The 25,057-nt window shown below is 45.8% G+C and overlaps 1 protein-coding gene across 3 annotated transcripts; it reads left to right on the top strand.

The window, feature by feature from the left end:
* The first annotated feature begins 897 nt into the window (after nt 1–897).
* chl1b (cell adhesion molecule L1-like b) lies at nt 898–23,321 on the top strand. Of its 3 annotated transcripts, XM_068742241.1 has the most exons (28): nt 898–997; nt 2,158–2,175; nt 2,733–2,841; nt 2,987–3,177; nt 3,744–3,866; nt 4,033–4,203; nt 4,534–4,560; nt 4,684–4,795; nt 4,892–5,073; nt 5,289–5,420; nt 6,033–6,173; nt 7,099–7,210; nt 7,463–7,629; nt 7,697–7,862; nt 7,956–8,080; nt 8,417–8,518; nt 8,779–8,976; nt 9,632–9,702; nt 10,582–10,804; nt 11,675–11,790; nt 12,258–12,462; nt 12,600–12,722; nt 15,402–15,578; nt 17,547–17,588; nt 18,317–18,376; nt 20,390–20,521; nt 21,618–21,690; nt 23,117–23,321. In XM_068742241.1, exons 1-28 carry the CDS (start codon nt 898–900, stop codon nt 23,319–23,321), a joined length of 3,603 nt encoding a protein of 1,200 aa, XP_068598342.1. The 3 variants fall into 3 exon arrangements, with proteins under 3 accessions (XP_068598342.1, XP_068598340.1, XP_068598343.1); XM_068742239.1 differs by lacking the exon at nt 4,534–4,560 and having other exon boundaries at nt 4,033–4,207; nt 4,658–4,795; nt 17,547–17,591; nt 18,326–18,376; XM_068742242.1 differs by lacking the exons at nt 2,158–2,175; nt 17,547–17,588; nt 18,317–18,376.
* The last annotated feature ends 1,736 nt before the right edge of the window (nt 23,322–25,057 follow it).

The following is a 25,057-nucleotide window of genomic DNA, read 5'->3' as shown; positions in this document are numbered from 1 at the left end:
TGCATCACTCTGCTCGCTCCGCCCTCTCCTATCATTCCGGAGCGACCCTGTGCTCATTATAGTCTCGATTCAGGTCCGTTAGCTGGAAAACGATCCGACGCTTTGAGCTCTGCAGCTCATCAGGATGTGAATGCAGACTACTGACTGTCTGATTGTTAACTACGAGTGCTACGTACTTCCCAACAGCCCTCAGGCTGCAATATCTGTAATAATAGCTAAATGCGTAGCTGCATCGCTAATCTCTTTGAGTCATTGTCATCAGAAATATGCAGGCGGGGATCAAAACAACACTGTGATTGAATTGAATCTTAGCTTGGATGGTAATTTTGATTTCAATCTTAGTTTGGATTCAGAGTGAATGCCCCCCCCCCCCCCCCCCCGTAACGCTGAGCGTCTGCCGCGCCTTGGTAAATCCACAGCCGCCGTCACGTGTTTCCGTATTCCCATTGTCTGGTGGAACTACAGTTCCTGCTGCACACACCTTCCACAAGCATCAAACTACAAAACAAATCCAGTCCCATGGGAAAAAGTTGGGGGGGGCGGGGGTGATAAAGAAGCTTTAATGTGAAGATGTCAAAATTTGAACAAGTGCAAACCGAGGTCGCTTGTTTGATGCAAATCAAAATGCGCGGCGTTCCCGGTCGTGCCTGGCTGAGCAGAGCGATCCAGTCTGGCTCCGAGCCGCGAGGGATTTCCCGTGTTTGGGGTTTGCCTTGTCTGTCTGATGGCGTGTGGGCGGATTTCACGGGGGCCTTTTATACTGTACGCCTGTGTTGCCTTCTCAGGTGCCCCTGATCCTGAGCACGCCCAAGAGATGAACTGAAGGTGCAGGGAAAAAGAAAGAGAGACAGAGAGAGCTCATTTCTTAAAGGCATCCGAGAAAACACTGTGGAAGCCATGAGGCTGCAGAGGAGTCGTGGATTGGTCGCCATGCTGGGCGTGGTCACCTGTGTCTGTGCCTTCCGGGCAACAGCAGCCGTTGACATCCCGTTGGAGGGTGAGTGTTGATTTGAGTGTTTGTTTTCCGCCGACTGTTTTCCCATCTGAACGTTTCCTCCACGCCGTCGGCTTCAAAAGAAACAAAGAAAAGGAAAGTGAGAAAGACGTTATTTGTGTGGAAACAACCGTATAAATCTTTGCTCGCAAAATAACCATCATAATAATTTGAATTCCAATGCGCTGCTTTACAGAGTAAAGGAGAGGAAGCGCCTGAACTGAAACTGCTGTGTCGGCTGATGAAAAGACAAAAAAGCTCCAGTGAAATGGGCTTCAGTGCGTTTTTCAGCTTTGCCTTTCGCTGAGAAACATTTTAACTGTCACAACCCGAGTTCCCTCCTCACTCATGAAATTCTACCAGCTCAATACATGCATAACAGAAGAACTCACGCAGATTATTCTTGACGTTTTGCGAGTCTGGCAATTTAGCAGATCGACTCTGGCGATGTGACTGCGGTGCCCACTCAGCTAGAAGGTCAGCGGTTCGATCCTGAGCCCCCCCTCCCCCCCGGCCGCCTGCAGCTGGAATGTCAAAACAGAACCTCGATACGCTCCCCGTGCGCCTTCATGCTGGCCCGCAAAGTACGAGTCAGTTAACCTTTTAAATGAAACACTCTTTCTGACAGACTCATTATGAGCCACTTCAAGGCAAGCCATTGATGAAGCCATGAAGGAACCGGGAGGTGTTGTAGAAGGACTCTTATCTAGAAAGAGACAATCCCTAATTCAATTTGAAGTGTCCTTAAAAAAACAAAAACACCTTTTGGGAATTTAAAAGGAGAACAAATAACAGCATATGTGGCTGATAGGACACTTGAGGATTCTATGAATTGAATCTACTTGCAGCTATTATCTTGTCTGAATTAAGTTCCCCCCCCCCCCCCCCCACCCACACCCGTCCCCACCTTTTTTTCGTCGGAATCTCATGTGTCCCCGTTTCCTTGGAAACACGAATCAAACCTCAGTCGTATTTCTTAAGGTGCTTCAAACGGGTTTATAGATCGTTCAGGGAGAACGTCGCTCTGATGCCGCCTCGTGCTCGAGACTCATCGGTGTATAAAGTGCTTTGTAGAGAGGATGCTTGTGATGCGACGCAGTCATTACCAAACTGACTGTTTGTGTTTTGTTTATCTCCCCTCCCGGCCGCCGTGGATTTAGTAGTTTTAGCTCGTGTAAACAGTAAGTTCACTCTGCCGCACCATAGTTGCTGTTTAGCATCATCCTCCACTGTCTTGTGTTCGTCTCCTCCTCGCAGATTTACTTTAAAGCCACATGCGTTGCCTCTAAATATCACCTAATATTTCTATTTTAGTAATTTCATAGCATGTCCTCATTTCCTGTCACTCAAAGCTGTTAATCCCCCCCGCCCATATGCTTTTCATCGCATCACAGCCGTCGGTCATCCCAAAGTCGAGGGTTTTATGCCAAAACAAGTGCAGCAAAATGCTCTGCCCAAAAAAAAAACGTTTTGGGATACAACTCTGCATATATAAATTGTATGGGGGTGCCCGACCCCTGGGGGTCAAGGGTCTCCATATGAATCTGTGTGGGCTTTGCAAGCGAAATCTTCCCAACAAAAATACTGCTTTTCTGCCTTTAAGTTGAGAAATCCGAGAAAGAACGTTTATATTCCATACGATGAGGAGCCACAAGCAGATCTTGCTTTGTTTAGAGGGGGGGGGGGGGTAACTTAAAATACAAGACACCTACACAGCTCTGCATTTCCGTTGTTCCAGTTGAGCAGATGCCCACCATCACAGCTCAGTCGCCCGGCTCTCTCATCGCCTTCCCTTTCGATGAGAGCTTCCCCGTGACGTGCGACGCCAAAGGGAATCCCGAGCCGCAGTGAGTACCGAGCGCCGTTTGAACAAATGGCCCTGTTTGTGTTTGGATGCTTTGGTTTGAACTTTGGGGGGAAACGAGAGCAGGTTGCAGGTCGTGGAGGTGGATGTGGAGAATTTAAAATCTGCATCGCCTTTTTGTCATGTAGATTCAGATGGACGAAGTATGGAGAGGAATTCTTCCCCTTCCTCGACCCCCGGCTGATGACGGAGGAGAATTCTGGGACTTTTGTGATACCTAATAATGACAACCTGACAGAGTACCAGGGAATCTATCGCTGCTACGCCTTTAACAAACTGGGGGTCGCCATGTCCGAGGAGATTGAGTTCATTGTGCCCAGTGAGTACCGTACATTTTCTTCTTTCTTTTTTTTCATGTGTGTGTGTTGCAGTTCTTCCAGACAGATTCGGAGGCATCAGTGTGTGTGTGTGTGTGATGAATGCACCTCTCCATTGTTAGCTGCACAGTGTATTGGATCAAGCAGAAAGTCATTGAGCTTCCTGAGCGCCCCGCCCCGCCCCGCCCCTCACCTCACCGCACTTCATCTATAGCTCTGTGTTGAAGACGGCATCACACAGAATCCAGCGTCTCCATCATTTCCTTTGGATTTTTATTTATATTTGCTTCTCAATCACCGCACACATTCTCACAGAATATCCTCCCAATGGAGGGTCCGATTGAACGTGGCTGGGCTTCAAGCATCCAGCAGAGGTGATGTGTGTCGGAAAGGAAAAACACACCACACGCACAAAGAAATTTAATTTAACACCACTGAATGTTGAAAAGATTATCTGGCCTCCCACTGAATTCAAGAATGGTATTACTGCCATCTTATGGAGAGCAAGAGAACTGCACGCTGCACTTACTGAGTGTCCGTCTGCCTTAATTTGCTTCCTTGTTTCTAGATGTTCCAAAGTTTCCAAAAGAGACTCTTGATCCTGTCGTGGTGGAGGAAGGCCAGCCTTTCACCTTGAACTGCAATCCACCTCAAGGAATTCCTCCCCTGCAGATCTACTGGATGACAATTAGTAAGTGCTGCCTCATAGTCAAGATACCACATATAAGATGCATATATTACTCTATTAAAGCACCTTAACATGACCTCTGACCTCGGACTCTGCAAGGTGTTAAAGGAGAGGCGACACTCTGGTTTTAAAGGCCTTTAAATGATGCAATCGATGCCTTTTGCCGCAGACCTCCAGCACATAGAGCAGGATGAGAGGGTATCCATGGGCCTGAATGGCGACCTTTACTTTGCTCACGCTGTGGAGAAAGACAGCAGGAGCGACTACTGCTGCTTCGCCGCCTTCCCAAGAATACGAACCATCGTCCAGAAGACCGCCATGTCCGTTGTCGTCAACACAAGTAGGTTGGCGCTCCCGTTTCTTCCTCAGGCATCCTTTCTGGATGTCATTCGCTGACTTTCCCTGTGGGAAATGACTAAAATATATATCCATGTCATCAGCAGGATGTAAACTTTGATTTGTTCTCAGCGTGCCATTCATTGCCGACTCGTTCGCTTGAAGCTCGTATTCATAGCTGCACTTCAGAAGCCATCCAAGCGTCACTGCATCTTGTTGACATTTCTTTACTTTTGTGTTGTCAATTTGATTTTGTTGATGTTTTTTGGTTGTTGTTTTTTTTTAACTCATGTTAAGATTTTGTTTTGTTTTGTCTCATCCACCTCCATTTTAGAAAAAAATTACATGAGTCCTGAAACCGGTGAGTGTTCAGATCATGAAAAACGCCTTTAATTAAAACATCTTCAAACATCTGTGTGCGTGAGGATTCCGCGTGAACATAGATGTATAAAATCTAGAGGTGAAAATGTCCCATTTTTTGCAGCCAATGCAATCCTGGAGCGAAGACCCTCTTTTCTGACGCCCTCTGGTGTCAGAACGGAGACGCTGATAATCAAGGGCGAGGACTTGAAATTGGAGTGCATCGCTGAAGGCTTGTAAGTAACGCTGCCATTTTACATTCATTAGAGGTGGTCGGAGTTTTTACAAGGACATGACTGAGAGTTACTCATTTCCCCGACTTTGTCTGTCAGCCCAACCCCGCGGGTCGAATGGGTAAAGATGGGCCACCAACTCCCAATGAAAGCAAAGCTGGAGAATCATGGGAAATTGCTGATTGTACCGAGAGCCGAGCAAGAAGATGGCGGGAAATACATGTGCAAGGCGAAGAACATGCTTGGAGAAGCGTCGCTTTACTTCACAGTGACGGTCGAAGGTAACGACAGCATGCTTTGAAGTTCATTCAGAAATGAGCTTGACTACAGTAGGTGAGACGTGGAGTGGTGATGATGATGATGCAGCGTAGAGGGAATGAGCAATGAGCAACGAGATAGCTCTGCTGCAGGATCTATCTGATGCATCCAATGCTGCGTCAGCCTCCGCTACTTCATGACATCTGATGATGATGTCCCGCTGATTGTGTCTTGCCAGAGCCTCCAGAGTGGGTTTCCAAGCCCGAGAGCCAGCTCAGGATGATCGGTTCAGACTTGTCCATCAGGTGTTCGGCCAGCGGAACGCCTCAGCCGCTCATTAAATGGAGGGTGAACGGAACGCCTCTGCAGGGTCAGTGGCGCGACGGCCTCGCTTCACACGCACCTCTTTAATTTGAGCCTTTTACAATGAACAACATGTTGAAATGCTTTACTCTTGAACGCAGCGTCATGCATTTTGTATATGGAGGGATTATTCCCCCAACGCAAGAGGAGGCGTTTTGTTTGTGAATTCTCCTATTAGTGACCATTAAATTATTATGAGTGGAGAAACTACACCATATTTTATTTAGAGGCGCTCCAGAGTCTGTTTGGGAGATAATTCTCTATACATGAAAAAAATAAAGGTGTGGAATGTAAAATTCTCAATGCGATGTCGGCTCGGTTTGGGGCTGAAGATCAGAACTTTAAAAAAAAGGGGGGGGGGGGGTTGAGAGTCGCAGTAACCACTGAGCAAAACCAGTGCGACCTGAGTTCCGACTCAGTGACCCTTATGTGCTGCAGGGAGGGGTAAACCAGTGTGACTCTAGCAGCCAATAAAGCACTTTAAAAATGTATAGACCCGGAATATATAGAATATAGAAAAAAAGGGTGGGGTGGGGTTGTTGAAGTTTTTACCAATTTTTAACAAACGGTAGCGCTTCATCTATGGTGAATGACTGAATCTACCTTTGTTTTATTACAGACGCTCCGGCAGCCAACAGGAAGGTGTTAGGCGACGCCTTGATTCTGCACGAGGCCGAGGCGTCTGACAGCGCCGTCTATCAGTGCGAGGCCTCCAACAGACACGGGACGCTGCTGTCGAATGCAAACATTATGATTATGAGTGAGTGCAACGGGTTTTAGAACGCTCGCGGTTTGCACCAGTTCATTTTCACATTTTTATCAAGCAGCCGAATTGCAGTTTCTGTTCTTTGTTTTTTGCCGCGAGCGTTTTTGAGTCTGCCGGCTGAAGCCGGAGAGACGGTCTCCGTGTTGGCGTGCGCACACAAAGCGGTTCTGGGATCCGGAGGAAGCGCCGCCGTCTTCAAGCGGCGCCCTTTCATTCAAAGTCGCGGTTCTCCCCGAGGAGCGGCAGGAATAGTTCTCTGTCATTTACATGCTAACAAGGTCCCACTCAATTCCATGGCGGCGACCGGGCCATAAGACAAACATGTGCTGCTTTACAAGTGCAGATTGAATTTTGGGGGGGGGGGGGCGCTAAGAAGAAGACAGCGTGTTACTTCCTGTCGCTCTGCACAGACATGGGGACATTGTTGTCGGTGACACCGGAGTTAATAAAGCTGGGCAGTCCCTGAATGCCACGTCCCAGCGGCGCCCTGTGTCAGCAATTAGGAGAAACAGACCATTTTAATGAGATGCTTTGGCTACAACCGATAAGGTGCTCGCACTGGGCGAACTCATTTCTCCATTGTTTTCCTCTTTGATTTAATATTCAGTGAAACGTTTCCCACAACCTGACAGCTGAATTATTTCCCAACACGAAGAAGCAGACAATGAATGCACAGCGATTTTAGCCTCATGCCCGGACGTTATCTCGCCTCCCTTCCCAATTTCTTCAATATATATATATTTTTTAGCTGCTAAAATGCAAACAGCATCACCGTCAAGTCTTTTTATTTTATTATTGCAATTAAGTCGGAAACTAAAGCTGCCACGGGCCACATCTGGCTCCTCCAGGGTGGAACCAGAGCAGCCTCTTCTCTTTAAGCTTAAAATGACAATTGGATTCTCCTTGCTCGTCTTTACAGATCTCCCGCCCACGATTTTGACCGCGGAGGGGCTGGATTACTCTGCTGTGGAGGGCAAAGGAGTGATAATGGATTGCAAGGTCTTCAGCTCTCCTCCATCCGTTATCACTTGGTAGGTTTGCAGCCGTTTCCAACCCACCAGCAGGGAGCAGTAGATCTGCACCGGTTGATGCGTGCAGCCATCCGACATGTGGATGGATGCAGTGTGTTTTGCTGTTATTCCTTTAAAACAGCCCCGTCATAAAACAGCAATGTTCAATGTATGTCCTCTGCTGCTAAAATGTAGCATCCATCCAATAAAGCATTTAATTTAATCTGATCTGGACGAACTTTGGGACTTTAATGGAATTCTCTTTTGTTCTAGGCGCAGAGGCGACTCCAATGGACCCATAAATGGACCCCGATTTTCAATTCACGACAACGGCTCGCTTGAGATCCGCAAAGTGGAGCGGGAGGACACGGGACAGTATGCGTGCTCCGCTACGAACATGGAGGGCTCGTCAGCCATTGGCGCGATGCTGTATGTGAAAGGTAAATGGATCTCTTTGTGAAATGCGTCCCGGTTGCTGAAATGTACCTAATATTGCATGTGCGGAAGACCCCACTAGAATAGTGACGCCCCCAGAGAACCTGCGGACCTTGATAGGGACCACGGCCCGGCTCCTGTGCCTCGCAGAGTACGACAGATCCTTCAGCAGCGACTTCAGGCTTACGTGGGAAAAAGACGATGTGGCGATAGCGCTGAACGACACGGAAGATTCGGGGTACGGTACCAAACCGCGCTCCTCAACGGAAAACTCATTTCACGTCGCTGTTTCGTCCGATAAATAATGTGGCTCTATCTTTGTTGTCAGGAGATACTTTGTGGAGAACGGCATCCTCCACCTCATCAATGTGAGTCACGGAGACCAGGGCGTCTACACCTGCGTGGCCAGGACTCCATTGGACCGGGACACAGCCTCGGCGCTGCTACTGGTGTTGGGTGAGCAAATACGGATATATGAACCGCGGTTCTGTACCGAGCCAAGGCGCCGCACCGTTGTTTGAGGCGTCCATAAAGGGATCACGACGTGAGGAAACCCGAACACACAGACTGCGGGTTTTATTCGTGCAGAACTGTGTCTGTAAAACACCCTTCAGAGATATTTTGAGACGTTCTAAAAGTCCAAAGCAAATAGCGTCGGCACTATGCAGCGGTGCGGCTCGTTCCACGTCCTCTAGCGCTCGCTGGGATTCTATTGGACGCATTTTTCTTTTTTTGAAGACAAGATTGAAGTGTGGGATTTTTCCAAAGCCGTGTTGTCGTGATGTTTCCCAGATGTCCCTGATCCGCCCGAGTACTTGGTGCTCTCTGAGCGCAGGAGCAAGAGCATCAAGCTGAAATGGAGCCCAGGCGACGAACACAACAGCTCCACAACAGGTGAAGACGAGCACGCCACAACCAATCACAGTTGCTCATGGCCTCATCTGCATTTTCCAAGTTTGATGAAGTCATGTTGTGCAATGCGAATCGATTATTGATGCATACACACCTGATTTATTATTATCTCCACAAGGAACATGCAAGCCATGGTTGGAGGTATTTTATGCACGGCTGGTGCCGGCGGTGAAATAAATAATCACTTCACGAGAAACAAAACAGTAAAGTTTTTCTTTTGTTCTCTCTCTGTCTGTCAACAGAGTTTATTATCGAGTTTGAGGAAAGCCAGTGGGAGCCTGGAAACTGGAAGGAGCAGCTACGAGTACCGGGAAACCATAACTCTGCCATCCTTAAGCTCCACGGACACGTGGACTATCGCTTCCGAGTGTCTGCTGTTAACGCAGTGGGGAGGGGTCCCTCCAGCGAACCCACCGAGAGATACAAAACCCCCCCGGCAGGTCTCAAGCCTCCTCCTTTCTTTGTTACCGTCACCAAGGGGGTTATGTTTTTGCCGTCGTTTATCTGTCTGTCAGCAAGATAACTTGTTACGGACAGATCTCAATGAAATGTTCAGGAAATGTTTGGAATGTTACCAGGAACAGATGATTAAATTAACACTTTGCCTTAACACGATTACGGGGAAAACTGCAGGATGGATCTTGATGGGAAAAAATATCTGAAGATGGGTCTTGGTCTAACTTAGATCCCATTAAATGTTGAGAGCGATCCGGATACCCGTCTGGACACACACAAGAAAAAAATCTGGATTTTCCCATTTACTTATAAACGGATTCAATTTATTCACGAAGGATCACAGTCATAAAGGGGTCCGATATGAACTGTCATGCAAAATGTCTTATAGATCGGATCCAGAAGGAGGTCGGGGAAAAAAATATTCAATTTCAACATTAAAAACCATGAACCGCTCTCTGAGGGCTGCTTGAGCTTTCCACGCTGGCGCTCTGAACTAGGAAACACTCAGACCGTGCCCCATAATTGAATCCATTTTTGTTGAAAAACTGCTTTCGTGTGTGTCTGTTCACCTGAGGTTTCTTCCACTAACAACACCAACAAAATCCATACCCCCCCCCCCCCCCTCCCTCTTTTCTACAGCTCCTGACAAGAACCCTGAAAATATCAAAATCGAAGGTCATTTTCCACACGAGATGGATATCAACTGGGAGGTGAGGGAATGCGTTTGGTCTTTTATCCTCTTACAGCAAATTCTTCAACGCCTCCGCCTGTAATCTTCGGCTTGTGGATTTGGGAAGTCAAAGAATTTACTGATAATGGTGATGAGGTTTTAGCAATATTTCATTGTCAGTTACCAATAGAGAATGAAAACTAGGAGCGGCCCACCTTTGAATTGATATTCCCGGGTTCAGATCTTCAGAAAGAAGCGCTACGGGGTCACCCTGAATGGGTTCCCATTCAAAGCGGCTCCTTTTCTTTGATTAGAAACAGAAAAAAGCACCGTGAATGGGCTCTTTATTTCTTCTTTTAACCTGGACAGTGATAGATTCCATTTTATGGACGGAAGATACACTTATTACCTGATACCCTTGTCATGGTAACGCAAGGCTCATGAGTCCATGCGCTCTCCCGCCGCTAATGATTTGCTTTTGTGAATACTGGTATCTCGTCCTTTTTTTCTTCGTTTTCCTACTGGCCTATCTTTTGAGATGATATTAATCTTTTCATCTGCGTAGCAAGTCAAATATCACAGATGAGCGTTGCCCCAGGAGTCAGAGCGGGCTGCTTGTTCCATCGTTTTAACGGATAGCGCGAGAAACCCGCCGTCAGTGTTTCAAGCGCAACTCAGTGAGATAGCTTGTCATTGTAATACCACAGAGGCAGCGACATCGAGTGTCGAAATACAACGGGCATCTTCATCAACTGTGAACGTCTCCATAGAACTATTAACAGGATCGGTCTTCCTTTTTATGCTCCCACTAAAGGGGGGGGCGGGGGGGGGGACGTATTGGGTTACCATTGCCCGTCCATCCAGTAGCGTCGGAGTTGTCTCCGTTATTGTTCTTCTTCCTTTTCCTTCCATTAATCAGCCGTTGCAACCCATCGAGCACAACGGCCCTGGTCTGGAGTATAAGGTGAGCTACAGGCGGCAGGACATTGAGGAGGACTGGAAGGAGTATATGGTGAAGAGGCACTCGTTCCTGGTGAAAAGCACTCCCACCTTCGTGCCCTACGAGATCAAGATACAAGCCAAGAACCACCAGGGCTGGGGTCCAGAGCCCAGGCTGGTGACTGGCTTCTCAGGAGAGGACTGTGAGTATTGATCCGTGTTGAAGACAGGCTTCCCAAGCTGCAATCACACCTCTTTAAAGTGAAGGGTTCCATGACAGCTTCATGTCTTGGGAAGTCCACGTGTTAGCAATAATGGCTTTCATTGTGGTTGGTGTGTCTTCTAATGTAAATGGGAAAGAAAAGGAAGTCCTGGATCTGCACCTTTTGCCACATCCATCCCAAATTTTAATACGGTGTGCCTTATCGTATGCAAAACCTTTCTGCCGAATTTCACTCTGTGAAGCAGATTTTGCATAAACAACCTTTTTGTGTTTCCAGCTTTGTTCATTCATTGCGACATCGCCAAATCTAATCTTTTGCCATGCATCTAATCAGCTCGCTTCCTCCATCCCATTAACTTAAACCATTGTAATGCCAAAGGACAGCAAGCTTTACTGGCCAACGCTGACGGCCACAGTGTTCAGGTGGAGCTTGGTATTCTATCCTAATCGACTCTATAATATTGGGCTCTAATTGACAGTTTCAGTTTCCACCTTTGCCACGGCAGCATTTACAGCTTCTCAATGGAAACGGCAGTACAGATCTTTATCTCTTGTGTCCAGCTTCCTTCTGGATTTGCCCCCAGGACGTCACTTCAGGTCACAACTCTTCCCGTTGCTGTAGCCCCTATTCAAATGTGGTGTTTAGTGCATAACAGTAATTACATCCGTAGCTGTGATTTATTGTTTTCACTGTGTTCTGTGACTGTTAGGTGGAGGCGGCGTCAGTATCAGCCCCGATCCCAGGTTCCTGCAAATAGCTGATCACTGCGCCGCGTCATTCGTGCTGCTAGTATTTGCCTTTGCTCGACTTGTTTTCAACTCACTGTGGGCGTGATGTTTGCCATTGCAGTTCCCTCTGCTGCACCTGATGATGTTGCTGTGGAGGTAATAAACAGCTCGGTGGCCAAGGTGAGCTGGATGCGAGTACGCAAGGACACGCTACATGGACATCTGGGAGGATACAGGGTAATAGCGCTTTGCGCACTTTGCTTTGTGGCAGCTGAAAAGGGAAGGGCACTGATCTCTGACCTCGCCCCTTATTTAAATCGCAGTGGAACCTCGGTTCTCAAACGACTCGGTAGTCGAACAGATTTTCAGAGTTTGAACACACGAGTTTGCCGAGGTGAACCGAAGACACGCGGAACGAAGGTGGAGTCTGCAATAAGTTTGAGTCGACCTGCCATAGAATTTTTCATATTAATTACACTTTAATGTGTTACCTGTTGTTTAGATACACGTAGTTACATATTAATATAACTGTAGGCATGTAAATGGATATTTACGATTAATCTAGTTTCTTATGGAAAGTATAGTTCCGGTTTTCAAACAGTATTACGGAACGGATTCTGTTCGACAATCAAGGTTCCACTCTACGTACAGAGTCGGATGTCTTCCAGCCACTGCTTAGGTTGCCTCTCGGTTTCTCATTGTAGATAAGCTGGTGGCGTCTGAGCAGTCTGCTGGACTCAAAGAAAAGCCACGGAAACAAAGAAACGCTAACGCTCCCCGGGGATAGGAGCCACGCCGTGCTGCCGGGACTGAAGCCGTTCTCAGACTACAGCCTCATCGTCATGACCTTCAACGGCCGAGGCAACGGCCCGGGCAGCCATCCCGTCAACTTCAGGACCCCAGAGGGAGGTAGGATTGTGGGGGGGGGACAGCACGACGGTTATTGATCCACAGCTACTGAAGAGAAAATCTAATAATAGCCTTCAAAACTGTGTTGCGGAATTCAACTATACCTACTGTGTGTGTTATCACCTTTGACCCTACAGTCCCAGAAGAAAATCCTGTTTTCAGTGTCACAGATGTACAGAAGCACACCGTGTCTCTTCTCTGGGCTCCGCCACTGGAGCCTAATGGGATTGTCATCGGTTACCTCCTGGAGTACCAGCTCGGTACGTATCGCAAAGCTTCATGTCTGCTTGTAAAGATATAAGATGCAAGATAATTTCAAATACTGGAATGCATTTGTGAAAGAAAGAAAGAAAGAAAAGAGGCCTTTTAGCATCGCTGATGATCCTCAACGCTCGAGGGAAAATCATTGCGTGGCCCCAGGGTCACGGTGAGGTCAGAGTGTGTGTGTGTACAAACAAGTCGCCAGGGTGATGCATGGTGAGGTCAGAGTGTGTGTACAGACAAGTCGCCATGGCGATGCTGAGGCCAGGGTGAGGCCTCCGCATCACACCCCGTTAAGGTCCAGCCCCGGTCCTTTCCACGGGGAACATCATCACCACGGTGTATAATCCCAGGAGAAGTGAACTCACCCTGCGTGTGAGCGCGCCTTGCTGTCCTTCAACAAAAGTCATAACCAAGCTAATGACCAGCTTGAACATCTTAGTGTCGCATTTCCCGGCTAATTGACTTGGATTCGGTGACTGAGCAAAAGGGCCAAGTGTCGTGTGGAATTTCAGGAGGAGAACGTGGCCACGGCAATAAAGCCGATGGACTCTTCCGCGCGTGACTTTTTTCCCGAAGCACCCTTAAAGGAAGTCGAGTGCGAAATGTTGAGGGTAATGTAGCCAGATGTCAGCAGATCATCAGATATGGCAAGAAGCAATATCTTTCGTTGCAAGGCAGCTGTTTCGGGGCTCCACGCGTCTTTTACAGCAGCCTTAGCTTCACATGATATACTGTAGGTTTCATAGAAAGGCCAGTTGTATCGGAACATTTGGATTGAGGATTGGAGTCATGAATTCATTTTCCTATAACTTGATCTGTCCTATGATCCTATGCTACAGCAGATCACCGAACACAGTTTGCTGCTGAAGGTAACTTGGTTGAGTGAAATTCACGTCACTCGTAATCCATTAGTATTGTTTTTGTAAATGATCACCTGCTAAAAGTTTAATGAGCGACTTAACCAGGTTCTCGGACAGATTTTTATTAGTGCATGTACCCTTCCAGACTAGATTCTCACCCCTCCGCCCCCTTTACTGGATACATCCTTAGTACCTCTCGCAATCGAGTGGAGCCCACATTCTTAAAGGGCTCCTAACCCACTCTAAAGCCTGGGGCACAGCAGGCCAGTACAGGCTAAACATTTATTTATCCTGCCTCTCAGGAAACGAGCCACGCCACTCGACAAGGCAAGATAAGCGTGTCACGAAGGTGAAGCCAAAAGCTCACAGTTGATCCGTTGTGTCCTAGTTCTGCTCTTGGTTCACAGTATTTGACCATTTCACACTTGAAGTATGTGTTTTGCTGCGTAGTAGACGAGCTATAGCTTACAGCAGGGGTCTCAAACGGAAATTACCTGGGGGCCGCAGGAGGCAAAGTCTGGGTGAGGTCGGGCCACAGCAGGTATTCCACCAAAATAGAAAGATGAATGCAGCTAAACATCTGGCACAAGCATATCTTACTTTTCCAATTTTATGAAAAAGGTGGCGTCAATATTTTTTTTAATATCACCGGTACCCTCTTTTCAGCAGTTTTAACAATCGAAAACTCAAAAGACATTCCTTTGCTCAGAGATATTTGGAGATACTGTCGTCCGAGAGCGGCAGAGGAGTTGAAGTCTGCAGCCGGTTCTCCCCAGAAAATTGTTGGACACCATCGGCCCAGCCCGAATATTTCCAGAAGTGTGAGAAAGTGTCCTCAGACAGCGTCGAAACACGATTCCAGTGTCTTTGTCTAGGGAACTCTGGATGGCATAATTTATCAAGCATGTTTTTACCCCCTCCCGAAAAAAAGACAAAAGCCTTGATGTTTGATAACAGTAGGTGGTGTCCAAGAAAAAAAGAGGAGCAGACCAACACAGTCTTGACATAGATTTTTTTTGCTCTAACAAGACGTGGCACCTTTTTCTTAAGAAAGGTCGCCGCAGCACCCGCTGTGTTTGTTTTTTTGCTGCGGAGCATAAATGCCACATCCCTGAATACTCGGCTGCTTTCTGTAGTGAAAATTATATCCCATCACAGCGTTCAAAACGGAGACAGCGGCAATAAATTACAGTTAGGAATGTGCCGGGGACTTTTTGTGTGTTCGTTAAATGTTTTGTTGATGTCAATTATTATTATTTTTTTAAAGGTTGTCAAGCCAAAGAAAAAGTGTTCGTGTCAAAACTACAAAGCCGAAATTACATGTACTTTTACTCAGCCTCATTGGAATTTCTTGTTATTGTCAGATGGAAGGATTTTGTTTCAGCCATAATTTGACTTTAGTTTAAATGTTTTATTTGTTAGCGCAAAGTTGCAAATTTTCCCTCAGCCTTGCAAGTTTAAATATCTTGAACATCAAGATCCTGTGGCGGCGGTGTAGTGGTTAGCGCTGTTGCCTTGTCGCAGGAAGTTTGTATGTTTTCCCTCTGTCCGCGTGGGTCTTCTCCGGTTTTCTCCCCCCTCCAACAACATGCAATTTATGTCAATAGACTTTTCACGTAGAGTGCGCGCGAATGGTTGTCTGTCTATGCGCGGCCCTGTGATGTGCTGGCGATGCATTCAATGTCATTTTTATTGAAGCATCACAAAATCCTACAACTGCCCGTGTCCCAAAAAAGCTAAAGAATCATTTTAAACATTCTGGATCCAAGTCAGTGAGTCTTTGTTATTGCTCTTTTCTTTTTTTTTTACTCCCAGCCAACGACACAGAGGAAGCGGAGCCACTTCAGCCAGTCGACATCAACCCCGCAGCCACCACCTGGATCCTCCGCGACTTGGAGCCGTTGACCAAATACAAGTTCTACCTGCGTTCCTGCACAATAGTGGGCTGCGGCCCGGCCGTCAGCGATGAGTGCACCACCACCCTGCAAACAAGTGAGTGATGGAGGGTCAAGATGGGTCCTGGTTAATAGGTGTGCTGTGTGTGTGTGTGTGTGTGTGTGCGTGTGTGTGATGGAGACAATGAGAACCCACCCTTACAGTTTTGAGAAGCAGGTTCGCCGAGCGGAGTCGACGTAGGCGACGATGCCGTTTCACTATTTTTCAAAATGGCACTGAACTAGCGGAACACGATATACGCTCGGGCAGCCAAGCTTTTCATATCTCCATGTAAGTAATTTTTGTGGATAAACAATTCCATACGGACGTACTGGAGGTTTTCATTTGTCACTGTCATGAGCGAGCAAGTGCCTATTGATTGCACAGAGAGCGTGAGCTAGGAAACAATCAGCTGAGAAGGAGAATTGCTTTGAGCAGGAGGGGAAACTAAAGCTATTCAGACTGAACTTATGTAATCATGGAAAGACTTGGCGGGTAAGTAATCATAATGAGCCGGCTTCTAGCACGCAATCTTTTTCTTTTCAATTTCATATGATTCGTCGAGGATTGCACGCCATACTTCGGCTGGCTCCGACTCAAGTCAAGCTTCTGTGAGATTGTGGGTGGCGGAATGAATGATTGGATGAGGAATGAAATGTGGGGGAACGGTACGTGGATTCACCTGAGCGTCGCTGAGATGGACCGCTGTTAGAGATACTGTCAGTATAAATGATTGGGTGGTACTTTTAATTCAAATGCACCCTGAATGTCATTCAAGTTGTTTGATGCAAAAGCAAGACAGGACTCACAGACGTCTGCCGAGGCAACTCTGTTTCCCCGTTATTCCATTGCACCTAAACGCACCATTCCCGTGATGGTTTTGATCCTTAGAATGTGTTTCCTTGATTGGGAGAACTTCCCTCTAGAATTTAGATTGCAATTGGCACAATATAATATGCCAGAAAACCACATCCAGAATGACTTGAATCAGAATACTTTTTTAATCCCAGAGGGAAATGATATCCAGATCATACAGTGATGTGTGGTCAGGTTAGAGTTCATCTAACCTGACCATCCTGGTCATCTTTATCCAATCATCATCATCAATGAGAATCACAGCTGCATGTTGCCTCAGTTTTTCAAGCGGTCACCAAAAAAGGAATCAGAAAACTGCTCCATCTCACAGTGATAATTATTTCTCCTGTAAATGCGGTGAAAATCCATTCGTAGCTTTTTGAGCAATCCTATTCAAAAAGGAAAAAAAAACTGATTACAGGTGTTCAATACTCGAGTGATTACTTAGCGGTACCTGGAACAATCCTCACAATCAGCGAACAGAACATAATTAGCTCCTAATTGCGTTTTTATTTATTTATTTTTATTTAATGCTGAAAAGAGAGAACACTCTCTTTTTTTTTTTTTTTTCTTCATTTCATTTTCTCACCGCTTATGCCGCTATCGGGTCGCGGGCCAAGCTGGAGCCAATCCCAGCAGTCAATGGGCGAGAGGCAGGGTACACCCCGGACAAGCCGCCAGTTCATTGCAGGGCAACACAGAGACAGACAACCAGCCACACACACACTCACACCTACGGGCAATTTAGTGTCACCAATCAGCCTAGGCTGCACGTTTTTGGTGGTGGGAGGAAGCCGGAGAACCCGGAGAGAACCCACGCAGGCACGGGGAGAACATGCAAACTCCTCACAGAATGGCCACAAGCCGGAGACGAACCTGCGACCGAGAGAACACTCATTTTACATAATATATTGAGTTGCAATTTAATGGCGCGGTTACATGTGTGGCACACACAAGTCTTGAGCACGTAACTATTCACAGCATCTGCAGTGTGTGTGTGTCTGTCTGTCTGTTATTTGTCCTCTGCCTGCTTCGTGTTTCGCCACTGAAAAGCGAATCGCTTTGAGTGTGGCTCTGGCAGCGTGAACCCTTAACGTGTTTTCATTTCTGCTTGCACTGTGTCCATTTTTGTCTTTTTCTTTTGTGTCTTTTTTTGTGTTTTCCTTGCAGCTTCCACTTTGGCTTCCACTGCTGGCCTCAGTACGTTGATCTGTTGTGTATGTAGAAAATGTGACACGTCATATCCTTGATAAAAAACAAACAAACAAACATCTAGAACTTACTCGATTTGAAAAGGAACTATTCGATGTTTCCTGTATGTTGTTACGATGTGTTTAACCATCTCGATCCTCCTTTTAGATAGTGGGTGCATGCTCTAGATTTAGAACTCTGGATCTAGCCTCGTAAACGACTTTTTCTACCTGTGTACATTAAATGATGCCAACCAATCAGCTGCTTCGGAGAAGGAACCCTGACTGCTGTTTGCCCTTTCCATCAACAGGATGCCTCTTTTCCTGATTAAAAAAAACAACTTCCTAGATGTTTGTGGCTTCGCCGTGAATATGAATGCTAATGAGTACCTAATTATAAACTCATATTAATCTTGGATCTCAACCGATTGTAAATTATTATTGACTTTTATCCTAGCAACAACACCAGGCTGATTACAACTCGAGCTGAGCAAACAAGAGCGTCAGACACGGCAGCTATTTGTCTTTCTTCATTTTAATTGTCTGTAAAAGAAGATTCATTCGGTATCAGTTCATCAACTTGAATTCTAAAATGTTGTTTTTCCTTCTCTCGATTGCGTTTCTGACACGTAGACCTCGAGATTAGTTACTAATTTTAGAGTTGAACCCGAAGCAGCATGTGTGCTAATAGTAGAACGTAGCATCCCGAGCTCAGATCCAATGATAACATTGAGGTTTCTTTCCTTTCAGGCAAGTCAGCTCAAAGCACTCCAAAGCCCCCGGTGACCAAACCCACTCGCCCCACCATAGGTAGACCTGCAGCACATTCTGAGACATCAAGCCACAAAGTGAAGAGAAAATAAATAACTTTGTTGGGTCAGCCGTTCGCAGAAAAATGGAGATACAAAATACTTATATATTTTGTCGGCTAATTGGTTACTGCAGCGTTTATTTATATATTTTATCTCGTTTCCATTGGAAACGGGATGGGATGTAAAGTCACAGCTCAATTTTATCGCCTGACAAGCGCATACTGGTTTTAATTTCTCTGCTGCACCACGGGGGAAATCTACCGTGCAAGATCTATATTCCGAGCCGACAGTGTAGCTGTGGAGTGCAGTCACTCGAAGGGGACAAATATCTCTAATTGTCAGTGATTGATTTGTTGGGGCCTGGTATCACCCCCCCCCTAAACACGGCAGCATATTGACCCAACGGTCACCTGGCATTTCTGTGTAATCTTCAAATGGGTAAACAGCAACACCACAAGAGGTTGTCTGAGGCGGCTTCCGAGATGAGAGGGAAGCGGGACATTTCTCCTGGGCTACGGGAAAGGCGAGCGCTCATACTGGGAGTGTGAAATTTGCAGGACACTGAGATGAGTGGATAAGTGGAATCTGTTGAAATAGCCTATATCAGAATATTTTCTGGCCTCAATTTATGAAATAAGCCCCCTGGTCTTTGAAGAGGTGGCTACCGGGGGCATGGGATCCCTGCTGAGCGAGCAGGTGCTTTCTGCAGCATTTAATAGCACAGTGACAAAACCGCAGCAGCCTGCCTTCGGGTATTCTCAGTTCAGATGTCAGTGGAAGACATCGTGCAGCTCCGATCATTGGGATTACCATAGCAGCAGACCAATCCATCAACATTAGCCAGGGGTTGTCATTTGAAGCGGCCACGATGTCCGTGTGTGTGTGCGCTGAATTCTCACCTGGGCTAATCACACACCTGAGCGCGAGACACAGCAGAAGATTTGCATGTTTGCCATGGGGGGGAGGGGGGGGATGAAGTGGATTTCACTTTGTTGACTCGCTCAGACAGCTGCTGTCACAACATACCTTTCCCGTCCTAATGATGCTCATCAGTCACCACATTATTAGATTTTTATTTTCCACAGTCACGCAGGACATTGTGTGAAACATACAAGTCGAAGGACAGTCTTGCTTTCAAGGGATTTTATACACAGTAATACCTTGACCTTGAAAGGGGCTCTCTTGTGTCTTCCATGGAAGGTGAAGAGCAACACGACGGCGCTCCAAACGCTTGTGATGGCTTTGATTTGCTGCGTCCTTTCCTAACCCTTCTCTGACCATTTTTCTCATCTACTCTCCCATCAGTCTCCGTTCTGTCGGATGTAAGATCAACTCTTCGTCACAGCTTTGCTAGGCATAAAGCTGCAGGCATAAAGCTCACATTTTCCATCTCTGTTTGAATAGACCGTAGACTAGACGTGTGTCTTTTGTCAAATGGTCCTTCACATCTTTTCCATTACATCTGCACTTCATTGGATACCGGCATACTTCGTCTCATGAGCGCTAACTCATCCCGATTGTTCACTCTCTGGAAAGGTGAGGTTCTCTGGAAGATATCAGAGGCCTTAAGCACTTCAGAGACTTTCCACATCATTGACCACCTGGAAACTGGTACACCGCCCGGCTCATTCCGAACAGTGTGGCTGGTAATTCTCGTATATTTGAAGATGTTATTGAGTCGGAAGATGTGAAGAGGAACTAAAAACTAGCCCTTCGTGACATTGCAAAGAAGGAAAACCTCTCACAGGAACACCCAGGACTTCCTTGAACCACCATGCCGCTAGAATCTCATTGAGGCGCCGTGACTTGATGAGGAGAATTACATTTGTAACGTGGTTACAAACGTGGTTAATTAGACAAGCTGGATTAGCTGTTTAATATTCATATTGGATGCTCCCTGTCACCTCCTGCGTTTTTGGGTCAGATGGTCTTTGCTGATGGTAAACATTCAATCAATGTCCCGACGAAAATACCAAGGCATGTCAAAGTCACGGGGCTTTGTCCTTCCCAGGTCTGGCCAGCATCCACGGAGGAATATCCAGCCAGGGCTGGTTCATCGGCCTGATGTGTGCCATCGCTCTCCTCACACTCGTCGTGTTGATCGCCTGCTTTGTCAACAGAAATAAAGGAGGGAAGTATTCAGGTAGGCGCTCACTTACAAGCGCACACACATCATCCCGCGTGAATACTAATTGCTGCTGTGAGCATCATTATATTCCCATTTCATTGTTTGTTGCTATAAAAGAAATTATAAATCATCCTAAATCTCATTATAGGAATATGTAAGCTGATTTATTGTATTTATATTTTTCAAGCCTAAGAATTATTGTAATAGACCAAAAGACGATGCGTGTTGAATATTTATTGCAGCGAACATGTGAATTTTGCATTATTTTTTGACACGCGGCAGCAATCTAAACAAAGTTCAGCCCACAGCGGGACAAAATGCAAATGCTGGACATGGGCTTGCTGCGCCTGCAATGATAACATAAGCTCTGTGGGCTCGCAATGTTATTCCACCTATCGGGGACACAAGAGTCTTTATCGCCATATTATTCACAGCTAATGGCCATCAGGTTGTTGTCCGGGCAGCGATCGCTCGGCTCGTCAGCAGAAAAAGAGCGAGACGCAGCTCCGCTCTTTGGTTTCTCATTAACTTCTCATTATACCGCAGCTTCAACAACGGCTACATTCAGTTGAGCTGCAGCGTCCAGATATCAGAGTCGATTTTCTTTTGTGTGGGTCTTGTTTTGTTTATTTCATGAATCTAACATTTCTAGAAAAAATAATTTGAGGAAAGGTGCAAATACGTTGCATGACTACATTTGGACACGCGTAACTTATAGTCCTTGACAAAGGTCTTGCCCATTATATGTTGTAGAAACAACAACATATGACTTTTAGGGGATACATTGGAATCAGAATTGATTTATATTATTCACATTATACACAAAATAAAGTCATTATTTTAAAGTCTTATTTCATTTGGACGGAAAGGGGCGTCACGGTGGCTCAGCGGTTAGCGCTGTCACCTTGCAGCAAGAAGGTACCGGGTTCAATTCCTATCTGTTTGTATGAAAGCAAAGAAAGGTCAAGGTGCCCGAGGATCGGCCAGTCCAGTCACCAGATGATGCAGGAAATAAGGGACTCAAACCTATCGGATCAATAGAACGGTGATCTTCATTTGCTTCTCTCTTCTGTGGAAAGCACTGCTATCTCTTCCTTCCTTTTGTGAACAGTCAAAGAAAAAGAGGACCTTCATCCAGATGTGGAGTCCCAAGGCATGAATGACGACACATTTTGTGAATACAGGTAAGCACATCCCTCAGAGCGCGACTCCACCCCTTCGTTGCAACTCACACGCAACTACACAGCCTGAGAGCTTTCTCTTCTTCCAGCAGCCGATGCATTCCTCTTCATCCTCACTAACTCTTGTCTGCGTTTCTTCCTTTCACCATAAAGACGACCCGGCATGCGCGAGGTTCCCGCTCAAGACATTTGACGACCCAGAGTGACTGGAATGTATGTGATGAACAGCTGTAGCACCCCTGAGCTGTTTGGACATCAGTGTCGTCAGAGTAGTGGCACATTCCCTTAGAGCACCTAATGGTGCTTAGCTGCAGCGTTATGCCGGTGATTGTGACAGAGATTGTATCAGAGGGAGCTGCAGGATCTGTTCAGTCGTTTTCCATTGAGATCCAGCTAAATGCAGACTGGCCAAGCACACGGCAGGAGCCAATCAGTGTAATTGAAAGCAGCTCATCTCCAGGGCAGTAATACCTGGGTACATTTCATTAATCCTTTCGAGGTCCTATTCATAATGGACTCCCACTGTATGAATACCAGTGTAATTCTCCAGATCAGTGGGATCTGCACAGCACAACGCATTCTGATGTGACCAAATTCAAAGTGTCTCAGCGTGACAGGAGTAAAACTCCAAATACCAGAGATGAAAATATTAATATTAACAAGTTTGGGATGCAACGTCTCTCTGAAGCAGCGTTGTGTGTTTTCTTTTTTGTGTAACTGCTTGCTATTTTTCAAACCAGTTTACTTTTTTCTAGATGGCAACAAGGTGAAAACGCGTCACAAATAAATATCTGCAATCGACAGCGTGTCGGTTCAGCTCACAAAAATAATTTTCAAGGAAGTGCAAACCAAACATTTTGAGAAATTTATTTCTGCGCTTTCGATTTCGATTTCGATTCCGCACCGCTCTTACGCATTTCAAAGCGATTGCTAGCTAACCTTAGCTGTATGCGTTTGTGTACTTTGATTTTTTTTTGCATAACAGTTACAACCAACACTTAATTTGTGAAGTGCAACCTATTTTAATTGACTGATGGCTAAACCTTCAGTGAACAAAAATACATTTAATGTTTAATTTGGTGCAAGCCCCCCCCCCCCCCCCCCCCCCCGCCAGTGTTCAAGTCCACAAATGTACTTACTTAATCATATGAAAACAGTGAACGTGTTTACAGCAATGCCCCATCAATATCGCGTTTCTCTCATCCCTATCGGATGCATCGACACATGTGTAGCATGAGGATTAGTTTTATCAGCTGTGTCTGTGTGATTGTCTCCCATTGGTCAGCCAGATGTAAATCCTCGTCGTAGGGGCTAATCGTAGAGGCAGTGATAGATCAAGTCCGCATCCCTCCACCCCCTCCAATCGTGCATAGAGTGGTGAAGCCATGGGTGAAATGAGGTGATTCTAAATCCTCTGTGCGTCTTGCAGTGACAATGATGAGAAACCACTGAAGGGCAGCCAACACTCGCTGAGCAGAGATATCAAGGCAGGGGACAGCGGGGACAGTCTGGTGGACTACGGCGATGAGGACGTCCAGTTCAACGAGGACGGCTCCTTTATTGGCGAGTACGCCGGCCGGAAGGAGAAGAGGGTGTCCGGCGAGATCAAAGGCAACGTGCAGACCCCGGCGTGAAGCGACGGAGGGCGACATCTGACATTCCCCTCCCGGACAAGCTTTCTATTTCTGGGAGAAACAGACATTATCCATTACAAGCACAAGGCGCCCTGTGTCAAATGCATCTGTACACTGCCACTCTCCCTTTGTAAACCTCTGATCCGTCAGGTTGCAGCAGAATGACCGCTACTAAATACTGTTTCTATTTAGTGTATATTGTATGTGCAGTGGTTCTTTTTTTTCCATAATTATTATTACGCAAAAACGATTTTAGAGAGCTTGGAGTTTTGTTTTTAATTTGCATCACTTCTCCTGAGATGGTATTTGTACAAATGCCCCCCCATCACGCGTCATTATATTCAGCTTTGCCTTTTCATGCCATACAGTAGCAGATCACAGCTTAGTGGCGATATCAAGTTGATATTTTTTCAATTGCAGCAAACATTACTGACATTTTATATTTTCAATAGGCTCCTTAAATATGATGTATAAGGTGTGTATGAAGGCTGCGTATTAACTTATTTTTTACAGTGGTTTCGAGGACAATTGCAGAAAATACCCTTACATATTTGTAAACACTGATTCTTGAGTCATACTTGTGATGTTAGAAAAAAAAAAAAAATAGTTAGTCTCTTATAAAATAAAAAAATAAACTTACTATTGTTACAGCCCATTCTAGATCACTGTCATTTTCTGATTCCGATTAGATGACTGATGTATAAATAATTCGGTGTTGTTATATTTGCGCTAGCTTGCATTAAATCTTCAAGCACAATTCGGTCCAGTTTATAGACAACAAAAGTCCCTGGATTAATTCAGAACGTAACTATTTACAGTGGAGTTTCAAGACGCCTGCATTGACTTTCTTTCTGCGGGTTAGATGAGAGAATTGACACCAAATGTTCAGTTGCTAATGGGGAACTTAATAAATGAAATGTAATGAAGTTAAGATTAACCACGTTGCATCATTATGACATCATCAGTTTTCTTTTAATTAGCAATGCTCTTCCAAATATGGGACTTTGCAGTATATGACAGTATTTGTACACTGATTTGTACTCTCAATGATCCATAGTAACATTATTCCCTTTGTTTGAGTGGCCCTTTAAGACAAAATAAATAGCATCTATAACATCACTTCTTCTTTTTTGTAATCAGATTAATATAATCGGATATTCCTGACATCTGCTGAGACGCATTGTACCATAATTGTTCTGCAATTTCAATATCATGCCATTTAAAATACAATCATGTGCTGCATTAATGTCTGCAACATTTTCACAGCATTTGCAATGTAGTTTTGAAGTCAGTCACCGCATGTTGAGAAAGTTAATTGGTGTTTTGTTTTGGATGTCATTAAATTGGTTTACTTTCTTACATCCAGACAATGTTTTATTTGGTCTCAGCCATCACGGGCAGAAGATTATTAATGCTCTCGATGTGTGCGCCGTCGTTTCTATTGCTCCCTCAGGCGAGGACGAGACTGAATAAATCTCTACCTCCAGTCGGCAGGGAGATGTGACTTGAGAGAAAACAGTTCCCTTCGACACGTCTTCATTCCCTCCGAATGAAATGGAAGATATTTGACAAATTGTCCCCATTCGTGGTATGACTTTAACAAACGTCACGCCAGGGTCAAGCCTCCGTCGGAGCCTCACGCTGTGTTTGGTTGGTTTGGCTGCAGAGGAGAATCATGAGGAATGAAATGAGTGGGCTCAGACAGGCCCTGGATCATGGAGGGAGAACCGTAATCA

The sequence above is a fragment of the Brachionichthys hirsutus genome, chromosome 8, assembly GCF_040956055.1.
Source record: "Brachionichthys hirsutus isolate HB-005 chromosome 8, CSIRO-AGI_Bhir_v1, whole genome shotgun sequence".
In the NCBI taxonomy this organism is placed as follows: Eukaryota; Metazoa; Chordata; class Actinopteri; order Lophiiformes; family Brachionichthyidae; genus Brachionichthys; species Brachionichthys hirsutus.
The sequence above is the reverse complement of the archived record's forward strand: the minus strand, read 5'-3'. Positions and strand labels throughout refer to the sequence as shown.